The sequence below is a fragment of the Lacerta agilis genome, chromosome 13 (assembly GCF_009819535.1).
Source record: "Lacerta agilis isolate rLacAgi1 chromosome 13, rLacAgi1.pri, whole genome shotgun sequence".
In the NCBI taxonomy this organism is placed as follows: Eukaryota; Metazoa; Chordata; class Lepidosauria; order Squamata; family Lacertidae; genus Lacerta; species Lacerta agilis.
This window is the reverse complement of record NC_046324.1, coordinates 29316108-29334605: the sequence shown is the minus strand read 5'-3', so window position 1 is coordinate 29334605 and position 18498 is coordinate 29316108. Positions and strand designations below refer to the sequence as shown.

General features: G+C 48.2%; 1 protein-coding gene across 2 annotated transcripts in view; it reads left to right on the top strand.

Moving 5' to 3' along the window:
• The first annotated feature begins 8308 nt into the window (after positions 1 to 8308).
• Positions 8309 to 18498, top strand: part of SLC9A3R2 (SLC9A3 regulator 2) — a 51788-nt gene continuing 41598 nt past the window's right edge. Inside the window, exons 1-2 of one of the 2 annotated variants that reach the window (XM_033166555.1) lie at positions 8309 to 8800; positions 16471 to 16731. In XM_033166555.1, coding sequence (XP_033022446.1) covers positions 8498 to 8800; positions 16471 to 16731 — 564 coding nt within the window. In that variant the 5' untranslated portion in view covers positions 8309 to 8497. The remainder of the gene's footprint in view (positions 8801 to 16470; positions 16732 to 18498) is intronic. The other variant, XM_033166554.1, reaches the window with a different exon arrangement.

Genomic DNA, 18498 nt, shown 5'->3' with positions numbered 1-18498 from the left:
CTAAATCTACGAGAATACTATAATTCAGCAGGGGCATCCGAGGAAGCTAAATGGTGGCAGATTCAGGACAGGCAAAAGCAAGGATTTCTTCGCCCAATTAAAGGGTGTCCTTGGAGGATCAAGCTTCTATGAAGCCACTAAGGGGAGATCTGATGGATTGCCTTATTCCATGCACTCTTGCCCAGCCATTGCCGTCATAACAACGTAAGAATTTGTCCTGACAGATCCAGCACAACATCCTGTTCTCACATTGGACACCCAGGTGTCTTTTTGGGAAACCCACAAGCAGGGGTGGAGGAAGGGGGATGCGGTGGGGGTGGTCCGCCCCTGGTATCACCACTGAGGGGGCAACAAAATGCTGGGCGGCACTCATTGTGGGGCCTGCAGTGTGCCTGAGCCACATGTCTCTCCTGGGATGAGATGCACTGCCCAAACAGTCGGCCCACTGCCTTCTCCCCTGCTATAGGGTGGCTGAGTGGGAGGAGGCAGGCAGACTCCGGCGGCCCCACGGTGCCCCCCGCCCCAGGCACCCGAGCGGCTTCCTCCGCCGCTGCCCACAAGCAGGACCCAAGCACAAGGGAACTCTCCCCTCCTGCAGTTTCCACCAACCAGTACAGTGGTACCTCAGGTTACATACGCTTCAGGTTACAGACCCCGCTAACCCAGAAATAATGCTTCAGGTTAAGAACTTTGCTTCAGGATAAGAACAGAAATTGTGCTCTGGTGGCGCGGCAGCAGCGGGAGGCCCCATTAGCTAAAGTGGTGCTTCAGGTTAAGAACAGTTTCAGGATAAGAACGGACCTCCAGAATGAATTAAGTTCTTAACCTGAGGCACCACTGTATTCAGAAGCATTGCTGCCTTCAGCTGTGGAGGCAGAGCACAGCCATTGCTGCCAGTAGTCATCAATAGCCCTTGCTTCCATGATTTTGCCTAATCCTCTTTTAAAACCATCCAGGTTGGTGTCTGTCACAGCCTCCAGTGACAATGAGTTCCACAGTTTACCTGTTCTGCGTGAACAGAACTTCCTTTTGTCTGTTCTGAATCTTCCAACATTCAGCTTCATTGGATGCCCACGAGTTCTGGTGTTAAGAGGAAGGGGGGGAAACTTTTCTCCATCCACTTTCCCCATGCCATGCATAAGTTTAAATCATCTGCGGTGTGCTGCATGCACCACATATGCGTTGGGCAGCTGTGCAGACCAGGGCTTCTAGAGTATCTGCCCCTGCCCTGTGGAACGCATGCTTCACACAAACTAGATTGTGTCCTTTTTTTGTAGTCTACTGCATCAGCATGTGAGCAGTACATACATTAATTATTATTGATAAAAATAAATGATAAAGAATTCTGCAGGCTATCTCAGAGAGATGGCAGCATTTGGCAGACAGAGGTCCAGCACCGAGGGCCTTCTGGCGGTTCCCTCACTGCGAGAAGTGAGGTTACAGGGAACCAGGCAGAGGGCCTTTTCAGTAGTGGCACCTGCCCTGTGGAACACCCTCCCATCAGATGTCAAGGAAATAAACAACAAGGAAGACATCTGAAGGCAGCCCTGTTTAGGGAAGGTTTAATGTTTGATGTTTTATTGTTTTTAATATTCTGTTGGGAGCTGCCCAGAGTGGCTGGAGCAGCCTGGCCAGATGGGTAGGGTATGAGTAATAAATGATGGTGGTTGTTGGTTGTTGTTGTTGATTGTAGTAGTAGTAGTATATACTTATTTAAAAATGTGTTTTATTGCTTTTCCAGTAAATATTACGAGATTGAGAAAGCAGGACAAAGCCAGGGAGATCAAGTTCAAAAAGGATACACAGAGCCTCAAGCCGTATGCATGAGAGGGAAAAGCTATGGCCAAAGAGCAGCTGGTGTTTAGAATTATGCTTTTTACCAAGGAGATCGCTGTGATACAATCTTATAGAAAGATGAAACCCTATGCAAAGAAAGGGTCGGGGAACAGATAAAGAGTTGAGAATCACTAGTTGTAAGATAACAGCACAGGGTTGTATTGGATATTAGTCCTACTGAGAACAGAACCATTTCATTCAACGAACACAACTAATTTGGGTCCATTAATTTCAAGGGGTCTACTCAGCACATCTACAATGTTTTATAGTTTTGTTTTTACTATTTTAATTTCTACCCATAGTTATAACTGTTCCCTCTGTTTTATATACATTATAAAATGAAACAAATAACTGGGGAGGAAAGAACAGAAGGGACCGTATCCTCAGGCTAACATGTACAAATATGGGAAGTGTATTTTTGGGATAGGAGGAGAGGCAAGAATTAAAAGCAGGTCTATGTTACACCAGGAGCAGCGGTCAGGCATGGGGAGTCTTTCAGAAGCTGGCGTCCGTGGTATTCACTACAGCCAAATTTCCTCAGGAGTTGTGGAAAAAGATTAACCAGGACCGCCCCAAAGAAGCAGGGTCGAAAATTTCCATATTCTCACGCCATTCCCTGCCACAGGTTCTGTGTTGCAGGAGAGAACCGGCCCAGGGCGTGATTGTGTCCCAGAATTGCACGTTTTTCTCGTGCCATGTTTGCAAAGACTGTCTACGGCACAGCGGACAGTTTTTTTTTCCACTGGAAAAGAAGATCCTCAAAGGTTAAAGGAGAAAGTCTGTGTTAAAGCAGTGCAAATATTGGCTCTGCATAAATGCAGGATTGATTTGAAGGCAAGAGATCTTCTCTCTCTCTCTCTCTCTCTCTCTCTCTCTCTCTGCTATGACTTGACATGGATTCTGCACTCTCTCCAAGCAGAGTTGCTTTGGGTTTAAAGTTTCCTCCGAAAAGCCTGCACAGCAGTGTTACTGAAGGAGCCGATTCTCAGTTCAGGGGAAGTGGCTATAGCTCTCTAGAAGAGCACTTGCCTTGCATGAAGAAGGTCCTGGGTTTAATCCTCAATGGCACCTTTGGATGGGGCTTGGAGAGACCCACTGCCTGAAACCCTGGAGAGCTGCTGCCAATCTGTGTAGACAATACTGAGTTAGATGGGGCAATGCTCTAACTTGGTACAATGCTCTAACTTGGTGCAAGGCAGCTTCCATGTGCAGCTTCCATGTTCAAACATTATGAGTGCCTAGATGGCTATGCCAGGAACACATATAAGAAAAAAAGAAGGCATACAAATAAAACGATGGATTGACTGGGCCCCTGCAATTAGGTAATTTTAGAGAGTGGACTTTATGCCCCACCTCCTTCAATTCCTTTAGTTCAGAGCTTTCCAAATTGTGTCCACATTAGTGTGCTAAGGACTGGAGTTGATCTTTAAAGGGAGAAGGCAGTCTGCATGCACTTAAGGAGACCCCTGCCGTTGTTGAGTCACCTGGCTGAGTGGGGTTTCAAACCCTGGTCTCCCGGGTCATAGTCAAGCACTCTAACCATTTCGCCATACTGGCTCCCTGCATAGGAAGCTGGAGCAGAGGAACCTTCCTTGTAACGAGGCATTGATCCATCTAGATCAGTATGGTTGAACACTGACTGGCAGTGGCTTTCCAGGGGTCTTTCCCCAGCCCTCCCTCAAGATGCTGAGCAAAGAACCTGGGACCGTCTATCACTGCTGCTGCTGCTTCTTTTTCCTGGCAAACAGCAAAAACTGGGGGGTTGGAGGTTCTTGAACACTTAACAGACAGGCATACTTCATTGGCATTTGCCCTTGTTGGGTCTCAAGTTGGATGAGGCTGACCCAGGGGATGGTTTTCAAGCAGAGAGTTGACCCACCCTTTTGTCCCAGCCTAGCTGTCAACCATGGGTATGCAGCGGTGGCCTGACAAGGTGACATTTCACAGCACGATTTTAAAAAGCCGGAAAAACTGGCTTTCATTTTCTTCATGCATGAAACGATCTTCCAGCTTTGCAACAAGAATGCTCCGGCGTGAGGAATCCAGTTTCTCTCTCTCAGCCCCTGAGCAGTGGCTCTCTTAAAACGGATTATACTCCAAGACCTTCAGCCTTTTGCTCAGTGGAGCCCTCAACTCTTCCCAGTCAATCTCTTCTGCATTAAGTCCGCAGTGTTAGTTAGAGGCCATGTGGTGTCCTGGTGGCCCTAATGATAATAAAACCAAGAAGACTCATTTGAAGAGTTTGGATTTGGATTTGATATCCCGCTTTTCACTACCCGAACGAGTCTCAAAGCGGCTAACATTCTCCTTTCCCTTCCTCCCCCATGACAAACACTCTGTGAGGTGAGTGGGGCTGAGAGACTTCACAGAAGTGTGACTGGCCCAAGGTTACCCAGCAGCTGCATGTGGAGGAGCGGAGACGCGAACCCGGTTCCCCAGATTACGAGTCTACCACTCTTAACCACTACACCACACTGGCTCTCACTACACCACACTGGCTCTCTGTGAGGCTTTTTTGAGGTGTGCTTGAAGCTGCCTCCTTGTCTCTCTCCCCCCCCCCCCAGTGCAGTAAGCAAAAAAACCCAAACACCAACTCCAGGAGAAGAGAAACGGCAGGAAACCCAGCCTTGACCATACTCTGAAATGGTGGTGAATTTTCCCTGACTCAGAACTGCAGAACGTTCAAAGGCAAAGCGGCGGGGAACCTCTTGCAAGCGCTAATTTTGTTGCCATTATGTTCCCTTTGTGAACAAAAGCAAATTTCCTGCAGGTAGCCCTTTGCGGAGGCAGAAAAGATTTGGGAAACCTTCACTCCAAAGGGGAGGGTTACAACATATATTCAATTCCCAGCATCTCCAGATAGGCCTGTAAGAGACTCCCTGTCTCAAACCGTGGAGAGATGCTGCCAGCCAGTGTCGGCAATACTGAGTGAGCTAGATGGACTGTTGGTCTGATTCTAGATGGACTGTTGGTCTGGTCTGTTGGTTTCCTGGGTTCCTAAGTAATATAACTCAGGGCAGATCGGCTACTCCTTTTTCTGAGGAAGCCCCAAAGTTATGGCAGCAGTGGAAATCCCAAATTGCATCCTTCCCGCTGAACTAATCAGCATGGGGCTCCCAACCAACTCAATGTTCTCTTATGAAATACCCCTTGAAATTAATGGGACAAATGAACAAGACCACTCCTCAACTTATGGCATGATGACTTGGCCATTCCTAGTACCTGTAAGGCTGAAGGGGGATCTAAAACAGTTTTAAACAAGATAAATCAATCAGTCACATCCTAGGCTTGAGCCTATGAACTCCTGCATACACTCTGCTGATGGGCTAGGGATCTTTATGCAGCCAATGGGGTCCTGGTGGTGTATATAGGAGATGGAAGAACTTCAGAAGAGCCTGCTTGCTGGATCAGGCCAAAAGCCCAGCTAGTCCAGCATCCTGTTCCCAAAGCTGCCAACCTGATGCCCATGGGAAACACATCGAGCAAATCCTGAGCTCAGCAGTGACTCTCTCCATTCATGATACCAACAGCAACCCCTCATAATGCCATCCTGCCTTGGGAACTAGAGGTGCACTATATAGCACTGTGGCAAGCAGCAGCCACAGATGTAGCTTCATCCTCCATTGATTGGTCTAATCCCCTTTTGAAATGAAGTGCCCCACTGGGATCAAACCAGCAGCTGGTATTCAGACACACTTTGCCTCTAGTAGTGGAGGAACGGCGATAGTGGACAGAGAAGCCTCTCTCTTAACACAGGAACTAGTGGCCATCCAATGATTCAGGACAGCTAAAAGGGTTTGTTCACACAGTGTCTAGTTGAACATTGGAACTCGCTCCTTCAGGAGCAAATGATGGCCAACAACATGGGTGACGTTAAGAGAGGGCTAGAGCAGGGGTCGGCAAACTTATCAGGCCTTGGGTCGGTTCCTCCAGCGCCAATTGCGCGGAGGAGTGCGCGCACATACATGTGCACACACACTATTTCTGGCGCACTACCGGGTTGGCGGAGCACCAGAAATAGCTTGTGCGCATGGGCCTCCTCCGACCTGGAAGTGCACCGGAAATGATGCCTGCGCATACGCACAATCTATACGCACAAGTGGGCAGCCGCGCCGCACCAGTAAGAGCGGGCGACGGCAGCTGGCACCAGGGGTTGCTGCGGGCTGGATAATTGAGTCCCTTGGGCCGTATCCGGCCCGCGGGCCTTAGTTTGGGGACCCCTGGGTTAGAGAAATTCACAGAGGAGAGGCCTATCGATGGCTACTAGCCACAAGGGCTATGTTCTCTGCCTCCATGGTCAGAGGCAGTAATGCTTCTGAATACCAGTTGCTGGAAACCATGAGAGGGGAGAGGGCTCGTGTTCTAATCCACTGGGGCACTTGGTTGGCCACTGTGGGAACAGGATGCTGGGCTAGATGGGCCACTGGCCTGATCCAGCAGCTTCCTCTTATGTTCCTGTTTCGGGAAGCTCTTAATGTTTGATGTTGTTGTTGCTTTTCCTGTAATTTTGTTGAAAGCTGCACAGAGTGGCTAGGGCAACCCACCCGGATGGGCAGGGTATAAGAAATAAATGTTGTTGTTGTTGTTACTACATAGCCACGACTAGTAGTCATTTGAAACCCTTGTCTCTCCACACATCTCTTCAAATGTTGCAAATGTGTGCTAGATAAATGCACTTTTAAAAAGACCAACAAACTGAATTAACTTTTGAAAACCAAATTGGTGGAATCCTACTAAATGCATAATGGCTTGGCCTGCAAATCAGGATGATCTGGGTTCAAATCTTGCCTATTTCAGGCGCCCTTCCTTAAGGCAAGTCTCTCTCAGCTCCACCCCCAGCATCTATAAATAAAGACCGACTCACCTTACAGGTTTGTTGTACAGTAGTCAAAATTACAAAGGGATCACGAGGCACTGCTTATATACTGTACATTTTTAGTTGTTTTTTATTCCTTTTTCTGCTGTATACTGTAATTTTTAAAGTATAGTATATTTTAACTGCATTTTATCTTATCTGTGTGTTGCCAGAGAACAATCATGTTCTGTGGCCTTATTTAAATATAGTAAGCAAGAAAATAGGGACATGGGTGGCGCTGTGGTCTAAACTGCTGAGCCTGGGGCTTGCCGATCGGAAGGTCGGCAGTTCGAATCCCCGTGATGGGGTGAACTCCCGTTGCTTGGTCCCAGCTCCTACCCACCTAGCAGTTTGAAAGCACGTCAAAGTGCAAGTAGATAAATAGGTACCGCACTGGAGGGAAGGTAAACGGCATTTCCGTGCGCTGCTCGTTTGCCAGAAGCGGCTTAAGTCATGCTGGCCACATGACCCGGAAGCTGTCTGCGGACAAATGCCGGTTCCCTCGGCCTATAGAGTGAGATGAGTGCCGCAACCTCAGAGTCATCTGCAACTGGACCTTATGGTCAGGGGTACCTTTACCTTTACCTTTAAGCAAGAAAATAAAATGTGAAACCCTTTGAACACTAGATAGATGTTAAGCACTACTATTTTAAAATGCAGTGGCTGTAATAATCAGCAAGTGAAGTGAATCTTGGAAACATGAAGGGGATACTTCCAATCCTGTACACCTGGCAGTTTTGTACTACAACTCCCATCAGCCCCAGCATCCTAAGACTGTGCTTCCCTGGGGTTGATGGGAGTTGTAGTCCCAAACAGCTGGAGGGCACCGAATGTGGCAAAGGCCTAACTCAGTCCCGTTCCCACTGCATGCCAATGAAGCAAATGCGGAGTAAGCCTAGGCTCTCTCCCCTTTCTATACAGCGCGGTCCAAGTGTATTCAACTATAACTCCCACCATTCCTGGCTGACAGGAATCGCAGTCCAACAACATGAGGAGGGCACCAGCTTGGCAAAAGCTGCACCTCCCTTCCCCCTTTTGCCCCCTTTCTTCGCGGCACAATTTTGAGCCCCAAAACTTTTAAAGATCCAGCCCTGTCTGGGAATCCTTCCTGCAATACTCCCCGCCTCGCATCTCAAAAGGGTGGCTGCAGAAAGACGGCGATGGCGCTTTGCACGAGGCCAGACGCACGCTTTGCTCCCCTTTCTGCTGGGCGGCTGCTTCACCCGGAGTCCTGAGGCTGGCCTTCGAAAAACTGGTTGGGGGTCCGGGGAGAAGGGCTGCCTTGCTCCAACGAACTCCGTCACCCCTTTTAATTCATCCCAGCTCCAAAGCTTCTAACCCAGCCGCTTCTCCTGACACAGCCGGTATCTGGGGGTCTTTTGGCCAGGCTGCCCTCGGGGGGAGGAGAGAGGTTACTGCAGGAGGAAGAAGAAGGGGGGACCCCCTCCCTCCCCATCTCTGGAAGGTTCCGGGTTGCAGCCTGGAGGAGGCGGAGGAGGCGGGAGGGCGCAGCTGCGCCTTCGGCCTGCGAGCGCTCAGGGGGGCGCCGTCCGCTCGCTAGCTGGCCGGCCCATCGGTGCGCCGCCGCAGCTTCCAGGGCCGGGCTCCTGATCGTCTTCGTCGTCACGGGCGCAGGCAGGAGGGTCGGGATGGCCCCTCGGGGCGGCCCAGCGGCGGCGACGCCCCCCTAAGGGCCGCCCCCTCGCCGCTCTCCGACCGTCGGAAGCGCCTTGGGCGCAGGAGGAGGCGGCTCGGGCGCTGCTGCCGCGGTTGTTGCTGCACAGGCTGCGGGCTGGCCGGCCGGCCATGGCCAAGGAGCAGGACGCCGAGGCGGCCGGGGCGGCGTCTGCAGCCGCAGCCGGGGCTGGAGGCCCCCCCGGGAGCCGCGCTCGCCAGCCGCCGCCGCCGCCACCTCTGCAGCCGCGCCTGTGCCACATGCTGAAGGGCGACAACGGCTACGGCTTCCACCTGCACGGCGAGAAGGGCAAGAGCGGCCAATTCATCCGCAAAGTGGAGCCCGACTCGCCGGCCGAGGCGGCGGGGCTGCGCGCCGGGGACCGCGTCGTCGAAGTCAACGGGCTCAACGTCGAGAAGGAGACGCACCACCAGGTCCGGGGGGAAGCCGCGGCCGGGGTGACGGTGGGCGCTCGGGGGTGGGGGTGGGGGTGACGGGAAGCCGCCAGGGCTCAGCCGCAATCTGCCGGTGCTGGTAGGGGTGACGGTGAGCCTCCAGGCTCAGGCGCAGTCTACCGTTGCTGAGCACCTGCGTCACGAGAGGGCTCAGCTGGGGCTTCCCCAAGGAGGCTTGGGTGGACCTTCCTTGCTACGACCTGGCAAGGCACGTCTGATTCCTAGGCTGGCATCTGTTTTAGTTTAACAACAGCGTTCTCCCAAAGAGGTGTCAATTAGTTAAAAGGAGGGCATCAATTAATTAAAAGCAGGATGTCAATCAGCGGAATCGATCGATGCTGGCAACCGTCTGACGTGGTGGCCAGATGGAACCTCCTGAGGCCACGCAGTCTACCTCTAAATGACGATGGCCCCCTGGGGGCAAACAGCGGGAGCTGGCTGTCACCTTGGTGTTCTGCTCCAGAGACCTTAGAGGTGTCTGAAAGCTGTGGGCTAGGGACTCTTAGCCTGATCCAACCTGCTTTGAAGGGCTGACTTCTGGATGGGGCTGGGGTGGACTTGGAGTGCCCGATTGAGGGGAAATGCCCTTTTGGGGAGCAGAGGTGAAGGCAGGCCACCAAAATAGGATCCAAAAGGACTGTTCCCATCCTCTTGCTGCTCTGAGGCTGCCTGATAAGGGCTTCCAAACCAGCTTGCTTGCTCTTGCTGGTAGATATGTGCGAAGGAAGGACCCACCTTCAGTGCCCCTTTCCTGCCCTGCTGGGTCTCAGGATTTTCAGTTAGGAAGCTGCCTTGTACAGTACTGAGTCAGCCCATTGGGTCCGTCTAGCTTAGTGTCGTCTACAATGACTGGCAGCAGCTCTCCAGGCTTTCAAGTCTCTCCCAGCCCTACCTGGAGATGCTGGGGATTGAACCTGGAACCTTATGCATGCAAAGCGGGACAAGGCCTTCTTAGTTGTATGTACTTGTGAAGGTGCTGCAGCAGGTACAGGTCCCTGGAAGCCTGTAAGATTCTTGAGGCTGCAAATGTTTTCAGTCGTGCAAGCCTTAGGTGCATGCATCAAAACGTAACGTTGGAACGTAGGAAGCTCACGGCAAGTCAGACTATTGATCAAGTTGCATAGCTCAGTGGCACAGCACCTGCTTTGCATGCAGAAGGTCCTGGGTACAATCCTCAACAATGGCATTTCCAGGCTGGGTTGGGCATCTCCCTGTCTGCACCCCTGGAGAGCCTCTGGCAGTCAGTGTGGACAGTACTGAGCTGCAGCCCTTCCCCAAAGATCTGAGAATGTAGGAAGCTGCCTTATAATAAGTCACACCTTTAGCTAAGTATTGCCTGCACTGACTGGCAGTGGCTCTTCGGGTTTTCGGGCAGGGAGGCATTCCCAACCCAGCTCAGGAGAGGCTTTAAGCGACCCTTCGTACTGGGTGCCTGACACCCTCTCTGCCTACTTGGTCCCCACGACTTGCTCGCTGGATGGATGTTTTGGATCTGCCAAGCTGGGTGCCACAGTGTCTTCCTTTTTGACAAATATATCCCCACCCCAGCACAACTCTCTGTCTCTTGAGATTGGTGTTCTAGTGAATGCCTGAGGCTTGAGCTCTGGATCCTCGTGGTGATCCAAAAGAATTAAGCTGCGCAGGCAATTTCGTTTGCAATTTTGTTCCAATAACAATTTTTATTGATTCTTGTCCAAAGATATGCAGAAGTTCATACCCAGTACAAAGTATCTTTTTTATAATACTCCAGAATAAAAGAAATGCTTTTGAAATCTAATCTAAAAAGGAATGGAAGCAAAAATAAGAAAACAAAGGAAAATAAAATAAAAATAAAAAGGAAATGAAATGAAAATTTCACATGCAGTCATGGTCACTCCTTTTTGGAATGCATATCGTGAAGCTAGGGAGAGTATAGAAAAAGAGCAGTGATAGCAACTGAGGTTTTTAGGCTAAGAGATTTTATCCTGTAGGACTTTTTTGGCTTAGACAGAAAGGCAGCTAAGTACTGTGGTGAATTGTGAATGGTGTAGAGAGCAGCCGGCACCAGCTTGGCGGCTTCCAGATGTTGTCTGACTTCATCTGCTGTAGTCCAGCAACATCTGCAAGGCACCAGGTTGGTGACACTTAGCATAGCATGAGTGAGTAGAGAGAGAATCTCAAAATGTTAGTTTTGGGGTTGACTGCCGGCGGTCTCTGGGCAAAATCTGCCCCACTCCCTGTTTGGTGCCATTTTGCCTCTCGGTTACCAAGCTGGGGAGAACACAAGTTGGATGTAGATGAGCAGCGTCTGTGGAAATGAGACGTTGCAGCAGGACATCGTAGGGTGTTGGCTGTGTCCTCACCTTCCTTGCCAAACCTGGCTCTCAAGGAAAATTAGTTTCCGACAAGAACCTAAGAAGAGCCTGCTGGATCAGGCCAGTGGCCCATCTAGTCCAGCATCCTGTTCTTACAGTGGCCAACCAGACGCCTCATTAGGAAGCCCACAAGCCGGAACATAGCACAAGAGCCCTCTCCCCTCCTGTGGTTTCCAGCAACTGGCATTCAGAAGCATTGCTTCCTCCGACTGTGGAGGCAGAGCATAACCATTGTGACTGGTAGCCATTGGCAGCCTTATTCTGCATGAATTTGTCCAGTCCAAGTTTATGGCCGCCATTGTATCTCCTGGGAGCAAATTTCACAGTTTAACAATGCTGTCTGTGCAGAGAAGTACTTTCATTTATCTGCCTTGAATCTTCCAACAGTTAGCATTGGATCAACATTCAACTGACTTGGGCACCAACTCTTGGGATTATCTAGATCCAATTGCTTGCCCCTTTGGTTCAGGATTCAAGAAGCTGTAACTTGGCACTGTATGAAATACCTGCATTCAGTCAGTTGGACTTATTTGTTAGAAAACATAGGTCATCACAAAAATGCAAACAGGATAGATCACTTTAGCACAGGTGGCCCCTAGCAGATGAGCCGCCATGTTGTACAATAGGGGTCGCCAACCCAGCACCCGCATGCGCCATGGCACCCATGGGTGCCTCTGGGGAGGCGCGCCAGATTCTGAGCTTTCTTTCCTTTCTTACCTTTTTTTTTTTTTTTTTTTTTTTTAAAAAAGTAAGTCTCCAGCCCTCCTAGAAAGAAAGTTATGGAGTAAAATGTGCAGGCACCTTCTAAGCGATTTCTGTGAAATGATTGTGGTGTGGCTTACCTTGTACATTTCCCCTGGTACTGAGGGATGCTCCCTGTTGCTATTAGATAGCTACAGCATCAGGTAAGACTATATGGTCAGGCAGCCACGTCTGAAGATGTAGAAGTGAGTAGTCAGTGGACAGGTAGAGATCAGAGGTGACAGTGGCAGTGATGGGGTGAATGGGAATGTTTGTAGGAGGATCTTTCTGTTTGCGCTGGAGAGAGTAGCTATGCCTTTCTCTGAGTGTGGATGCTAAAATAATTAGAACATGGATTATGCCCTTTTAAAATGAGTTGTGGAAGAGGAGGTTATTGGGTTGTTGTTGTTGTTTTTGGCTATTGTTATGTATTTTCTGTTTTCTATACGTATTGTGATTTTATGTTGTGAACTGCCCTGAGATCTACGGGTATAGGGTGGTATACAAAGAAACAAGCAATCAAATCAAGCCCCAAAGAGGATTTGAGAGGTGATCGGCTGCTCTCTTGCATCACAAAAATGACCAGCTTCCCTTTCTTTGCTGAGGGACTTACTCCCTCCAAAGCCCAGTTGCTTCCAGGAGTGTGGAGGCCTTCCTCTTTGACTCACCTCTGCCACTGCCTTACTCTGTGGTCCTGGCCTCTGTTCACTTCCCTTGGCCTGCTATGTGTATTGCTTGTGTTTTTGCAAAGCTCCTTGAACAGCTCTGCGTTCCTTCTGATCCTTCATTGCAATTGCTGCACAATTGAAACGTTTACTTGCTCTGCGGTTGAGCTCGGAGGCCGTCTTAATGGGAAGGAATGAGCAGGCTGGAATCTGCGTTGGAAATCAGGTTTTAGGATTTGTTTTGTTTTGTTTTCAAACCACGGGGGTTTCCTTTCGTTTATGCGTGTAGGAGTCAAGCTGGATTGGCAACGTTCTTCTCTAACCCTCTAGCTCAGGTGAATTAGTTGCACAAAGCACAAAGCGTGAATGCCTCTGTGGAAATTTTCATATTGATAGATGAATGCAGGCTTGCAAGTAGCTGCTCACCTGGGTCACCTGCGGTAAGCAAGAGGCGTCCCTAGGCGAACAAGCCACGGAACTTTTGCAAACTAGAAGAAGAGGAGAATAGGTGATTCCTACCCCCTACTTCTCTGGGGCCATAAATGGTATGTGTCACCAGGTGGCTGATGCAAAGTGGCTCTGAAAGGGAGCAGAAGGCCTGCCTGGCACTCGCATCGTTGCTCTTCCAGCAAGCGTATGATTGGCGGTGCCTGGCTCATTGCCTCTGGAGATTGCAGGCAGGCAGAGAAAGGAAGGGTTTTCCAGCTCCCTGGCTCAGTTTAGTTAGTTCATTTTAAGATGGGCTGCACTCTGTAAATTTCACACTGGGGGCATTCTGTCATCCACAGTGACTGGCTGCGTAACCTTGTGTTCAGGGTAGATGAATGAAGAGGCACTTAGGTCCTCAGCATCGTTTGTCATTTGGTACCTTGGTGACTGGACAGTGTCCTCTCTGAGAAGCTGCATGCGGGCAAATGCAGGAGCAAATGACTGGAATGGGCTGCCATCGCACCTCTTGACCATGCAGGCAGGGCCCATGGCAGTCGCTGCTGGTCTGCCTGTCATGCTTCTGCACAGCTGGGGAAAGCATTCGATGAGCAGAGCAGGGGAGGGGAAATGGACCCCCTCTCTCTGGTTACTAATTGCCTATGGGGCCTCCTGGGATGATCTCATAGCAAGTGGGCAGGTACATGCTTGCAAGAGGTAATCAATCCTGCACAGCATCTGTCTCTGCCTTCCCCAGCCTAGTGCCCCCCAGATGTTTTGGGCTACAACAACTCACATCACCCACAGTTTCATGCAGTCATGGAGGGCACCAGGTTGGGGAAGGCTGTTCTGTCTAATATTTGCTTAACTTTCATAGGTTTTAACTCTGTGCCATCTGCTATGAATTTTGGAAAGCTGTTTGTCCATCTGCTCTTTTATGCATTTGGAAACAGTCTTATGATACAGTGAGCAGATTTTGCATGTTGGCCCCTGAGATCAAGGAGCAGAGTTTTAGCTATGTTTGGGTACCATTGGATGCCATTTTGCGTCCAGACGGAGGACTGATCTTTTCAAAAGTGTGCTGATTTCAATCATTGATTCAATCAATCAATCAACCAACCAACCAACCAATGTTTATTACGGCAAACAGCCAGAATATTTAAACCAGAATTTCTGCATAATTCTCTACATAAACAATAAAAACGATTGATCTGTGGTTTAACAATCACTGATTTACCGGTAACAACTACACTGTTTGTTTGTTTTCTATTCAAATTCCTGAGCCACCTGGCTAACAGGTTCCCCCTGTACCAAAGGTAGCCCAATTTACTGCCTTTAACAGTGTTCAAACATGCTGTTCCATCTTTCCTTAAAACAAAACAAAATAAAAAATTCTTTCCAGTAGCACCTTAGAGACCAACTAAGTTTGTTCTTAGTTGGTCTCTAAGGTGCTACTGGAAAGAATTTTTTATTTTATTTTGTTTTGACTATGGCAGACCAACACGGCTACCCACCTGTAACCATCTTTCCTTAGTATAAGGCCATCTCTGTAAGGTAGCATGAGATCGTGAGCTCCACTAGGTCAGGTCAAGCAAGTCCCCACTTAGCCCAGAAGGTGGTCTCAGGAAACACATAAGCAGAGAATGCAAGCAGCAGCCTGCTTCTATGGTCGTTTGCCTCAGCATCTGGCATACCCAGGTGGACTTCCTCTGAACGTGGAAGTTCCAGTTAGCTGTAATTAAGAACGTCAGCTGGACCAGACGTTAGGCCTGAAGGCACATATCCTCAGATGAAGATATGCACCTCTCAGATTACAGAATGCTGTTCCAAAATACCACCTTGGACTGCCTGTGGATTTTGCTAAAGTTACCCCCCCCCCCCGCCCAGTCTCTGTTGAATACACTCTGAAGTTTCCTGCCAAATCCTTGCGTAGAGGATCCTGAGAGTTGGTTGGAAAAGTTGCAAAGTGAAATTGAGTCAAGGACAGATATAAAGCGTTACAGCTTGAGTTATGAGTCCATGGCATTTCAGTCTGCACACCGTTTTTGATAGCTTTGGGGGGAAACGTACGTAACTGCACTGGGCAAGCACAGAATTTGGAAAAGGTCACATCTGCCGACATCATCCCCAGCCCATGAAAGCTAGAGATGCCACAGCTGGTTGTCTTGTCTTGAAGGTGTTGCAGTGGCACACCAGAACCAAAGTAACCTCAAAGAACCAGTAGACATACCTTTAACTTGCATTGTCTACCAGTTTGGTTCTTTCTAGTAAATCAGCTAAATATTTAGTGGATTAATCTTATGTAGGTCTAGCAGCCATACTTTTCTGGCTTGCTGGGTGACCTTGGGCTGGTCACAGCTTCCTCGCCTTTTTTCTTTTTCTTTTAAAATTAATATTTTACAGCTTTTCATTTGTACAAAATAAAGGGGGGTAGGGAGAAAGAGAAGAAATATAATACAATATATGGTAACAGATATATGATTCTTATCTATGCTTAATACATATACTGTACGATTATTAATATATTATGTTCTGTATAAACTTGTTCCAAATACTGGTAGGTGTGTGTGTGTGTATCTATCTATCTATCTATCTATCTATCTATGTTTGTGTGTATAATTATACTTTTTAGATATATACATTTCACTGATTTTACAATCATTTTAACATTTTAAAACTTGACTTTCTTCCCCCTCTTTCTGCTGTTCTTTAAATTTATTTTTAATACTTTCTGCATATTCAAAGGAACTTACTCCTTTATTTATCTTCTTTAAATATATACTCTTATGTAACTGCAGGTTATTACAATAACCCTGCCAGTGTTTTTATCTGTTTGCAGTTTATCTGTAAACATTCAATAAACCATTTCCATTCTTTTATAAAAAGTTATATATATATATATATATATATATATATATATATATATATATATATATATATATATATATATATATATTTAAAATGAGTATATTTAGCCAAACAAAGCCTGCATCTATGAGCAATCCGTTCATATGTTGTGAGTGCCGCTGTGCCTTCAATCCATTGGTTAAAGTGAACCATTGGTCACTAGACAATACTGTATTACAGGCTCCCTCAACCTTGGCCCTCCAGAAGTTTTGAGACTACAATTCCCATCATCCCTGACCACTGGTCCTGCTAGCTAGGGATAATGAGAGTTGTAGGCCGAAAACATCTGGAAGGCCGAGTTTGAGGAAGCCTGGTATATTAGCCCAACCTACCTCACAGGGTTGTTGGGAGGATTTGGTGATTTGGTGGAGAACCACGAATGCCACCTTGAGCTCCTTGGAGGAAAAAGCTGGGATATAAATGCAGCAAATAAACACAACGCACCAGGCATATGGTTTGCACCCGGCAGAAATTCTGTAGCTGTAATTGTTGGTTTCCGCCCCCGGGAGTCCCTGCTCATATTTGTTTTCTTCCTTTCCTGCCCATCCTTCGCCAGGTGGTGCAGCGCATCAAGGCCGTGGAAGCAGAGACTCGCTTGCTGGTGGTGGACAAAGAGACCGACGAGTACCTGCGGAGCCTGCAGCTCACTTGCACCGAGGAGATGGCCCGCACGGGCATCGTGGCAAACCCCGAGGTGTCGCCGGTCAAGTCGACTGCAAGCGACAACAACGGCGAGGCCTGGAAGCCCCAGTTGGATCTGAGCAGCCGAAACCTCAAGAGGCACAAGCACAGCTTGAGCTCGGAGAGTGGGAAGAAGGTAAGGCCAAGGCTGGGCACCTTCGGAGGGTTGTGTGGATGTAACCCCGAGATTTCTGGGTTGCTCTGGACTTTCCAGGATGGTGGCGGCCATGCACAAGTGCACTTGCACCACTTTTAAGTCATGGCTCCCCTCAAAGAATCCTGGGAGCTGTAGTTTGTTAAGCGTGCTGGCCTCGCAGAGCTGCAGTTCCCAATACCCGTTGCAAATGACAGTTCCCAGGCTTCTCCATGACTGTTATAGAGTGGTATGAGAGCACACTTTGAAGGCATGTTGCAGTTGCCTTACTGAGTTTGCATTTAAAGACGAAGCTACCTCATTTGCAATTTTTGAAACAACATGTGAAACAGAGAGCAGACAGCCTTTGACATTCTGGATTTTGCTGGCCAAGTTATGCGTAACAGAATGTGTATACTTGTGTGCAAAGAAATGCCGCTCTTAATAAAATAAGATGCAAAAATGCATTGTATTAGGGGAAATTGTATCGCAAAAAAATGTGTACTTTGGGCAAAATTGCATACAACAGTGTGGATATCGGGAGAAAACAGCACTAAAATGCCTGACGGATTTTCATGAGGACTAGCCAAACTTATATGGAAATGTGTAAATGTTAAGGTTGGGGAAATGAGCTACTGAAAGAGGATGAAATGGTCAGATTCCCCCATCCCTTGCCCAGCCGTTGAAAACACCTGATTGTGTTTCCCTTGGGCTGGAGGTGGCAGATGGACTTGCTCTGAAGGAATACAAAAAGGCCGGCAGGGTGGATGGGTAGGGGTACCCAGAAGCATTTTGACTGAACATTGGGAGTGAGTGTGGAGACTGTGATGGATACACAGCAGAGGGAGGTTTTTAGTTGGGCTTTCCTGCACCAGGGTGTGGTGGTGGGAGGGATAATCTGGCATTAGCGGAAGGGGAAGGAAGGGTTAGGGGAATGAAGTGGTCCTTAGTTACTCTGTGGCAAATGAGGTCAAGATGTGTCGTTAGGGCTCTATTTACAGGCGCCTGGGGTCATGCCAGCAGCAGATTCTCTAGGCTGAAAAGGGGGCTAAGATATTAGCTCCATTAATTCCGACCTCATGGCATGTGAGATGGAAGGTGCGCCCATTTGGTGGTTTGTAGCAAAACAGGCAGGCAAAACGGGAATTCTGCGACCATGAAACCTAGATTCTGCGTCCTGAATAATTGAAGGGAAGCTAAGCAGGTTTGCAAAAGTTTGCAGACAGTTTTGGATCGGCTCTCAATAGAGTAAAGGGTATCTGTTTGGGTGTGGGCAGAAGGAACTACATGGATAACTGAAGTCCCAACATTTGTTTGAAGTATTGTTCCCTCTCCTCCCACCCAGGCTTGCAAAACATCTTCTGCGGCAGACATGACTCACTTTGGTTCTGTGCAAATGTAATTAAATTGGAAAAATAAATGACAACAATAATAAAAAAAGTCAGAATTGCTACCTAGCTGAGAAACTTGACAAAAAATTCCTCTCTCATCCTGTATTGGAAATGGTTTTTCATCGTGGTGTTTAGACAGGTAGCCTTGTTTTTTTTTTTTTTTAAAAAAAACAACCTCAATGTGGACTAGTGATTTGTGGGCTCTTTGAAATACAGTTAAATTTACAGAATAATCCTATCCATATATGCCAAACCTTTGTGTTTGTGTGTAAGAGAGAGGTGTATTGGGGTTTTTGTTGTTGTTGTCTTTTAATTAGTATTTTGAATCCAGTTTTTTTTTTTAAATGCTGCTTTTCATTTTATAGTTAAAATTGATTCT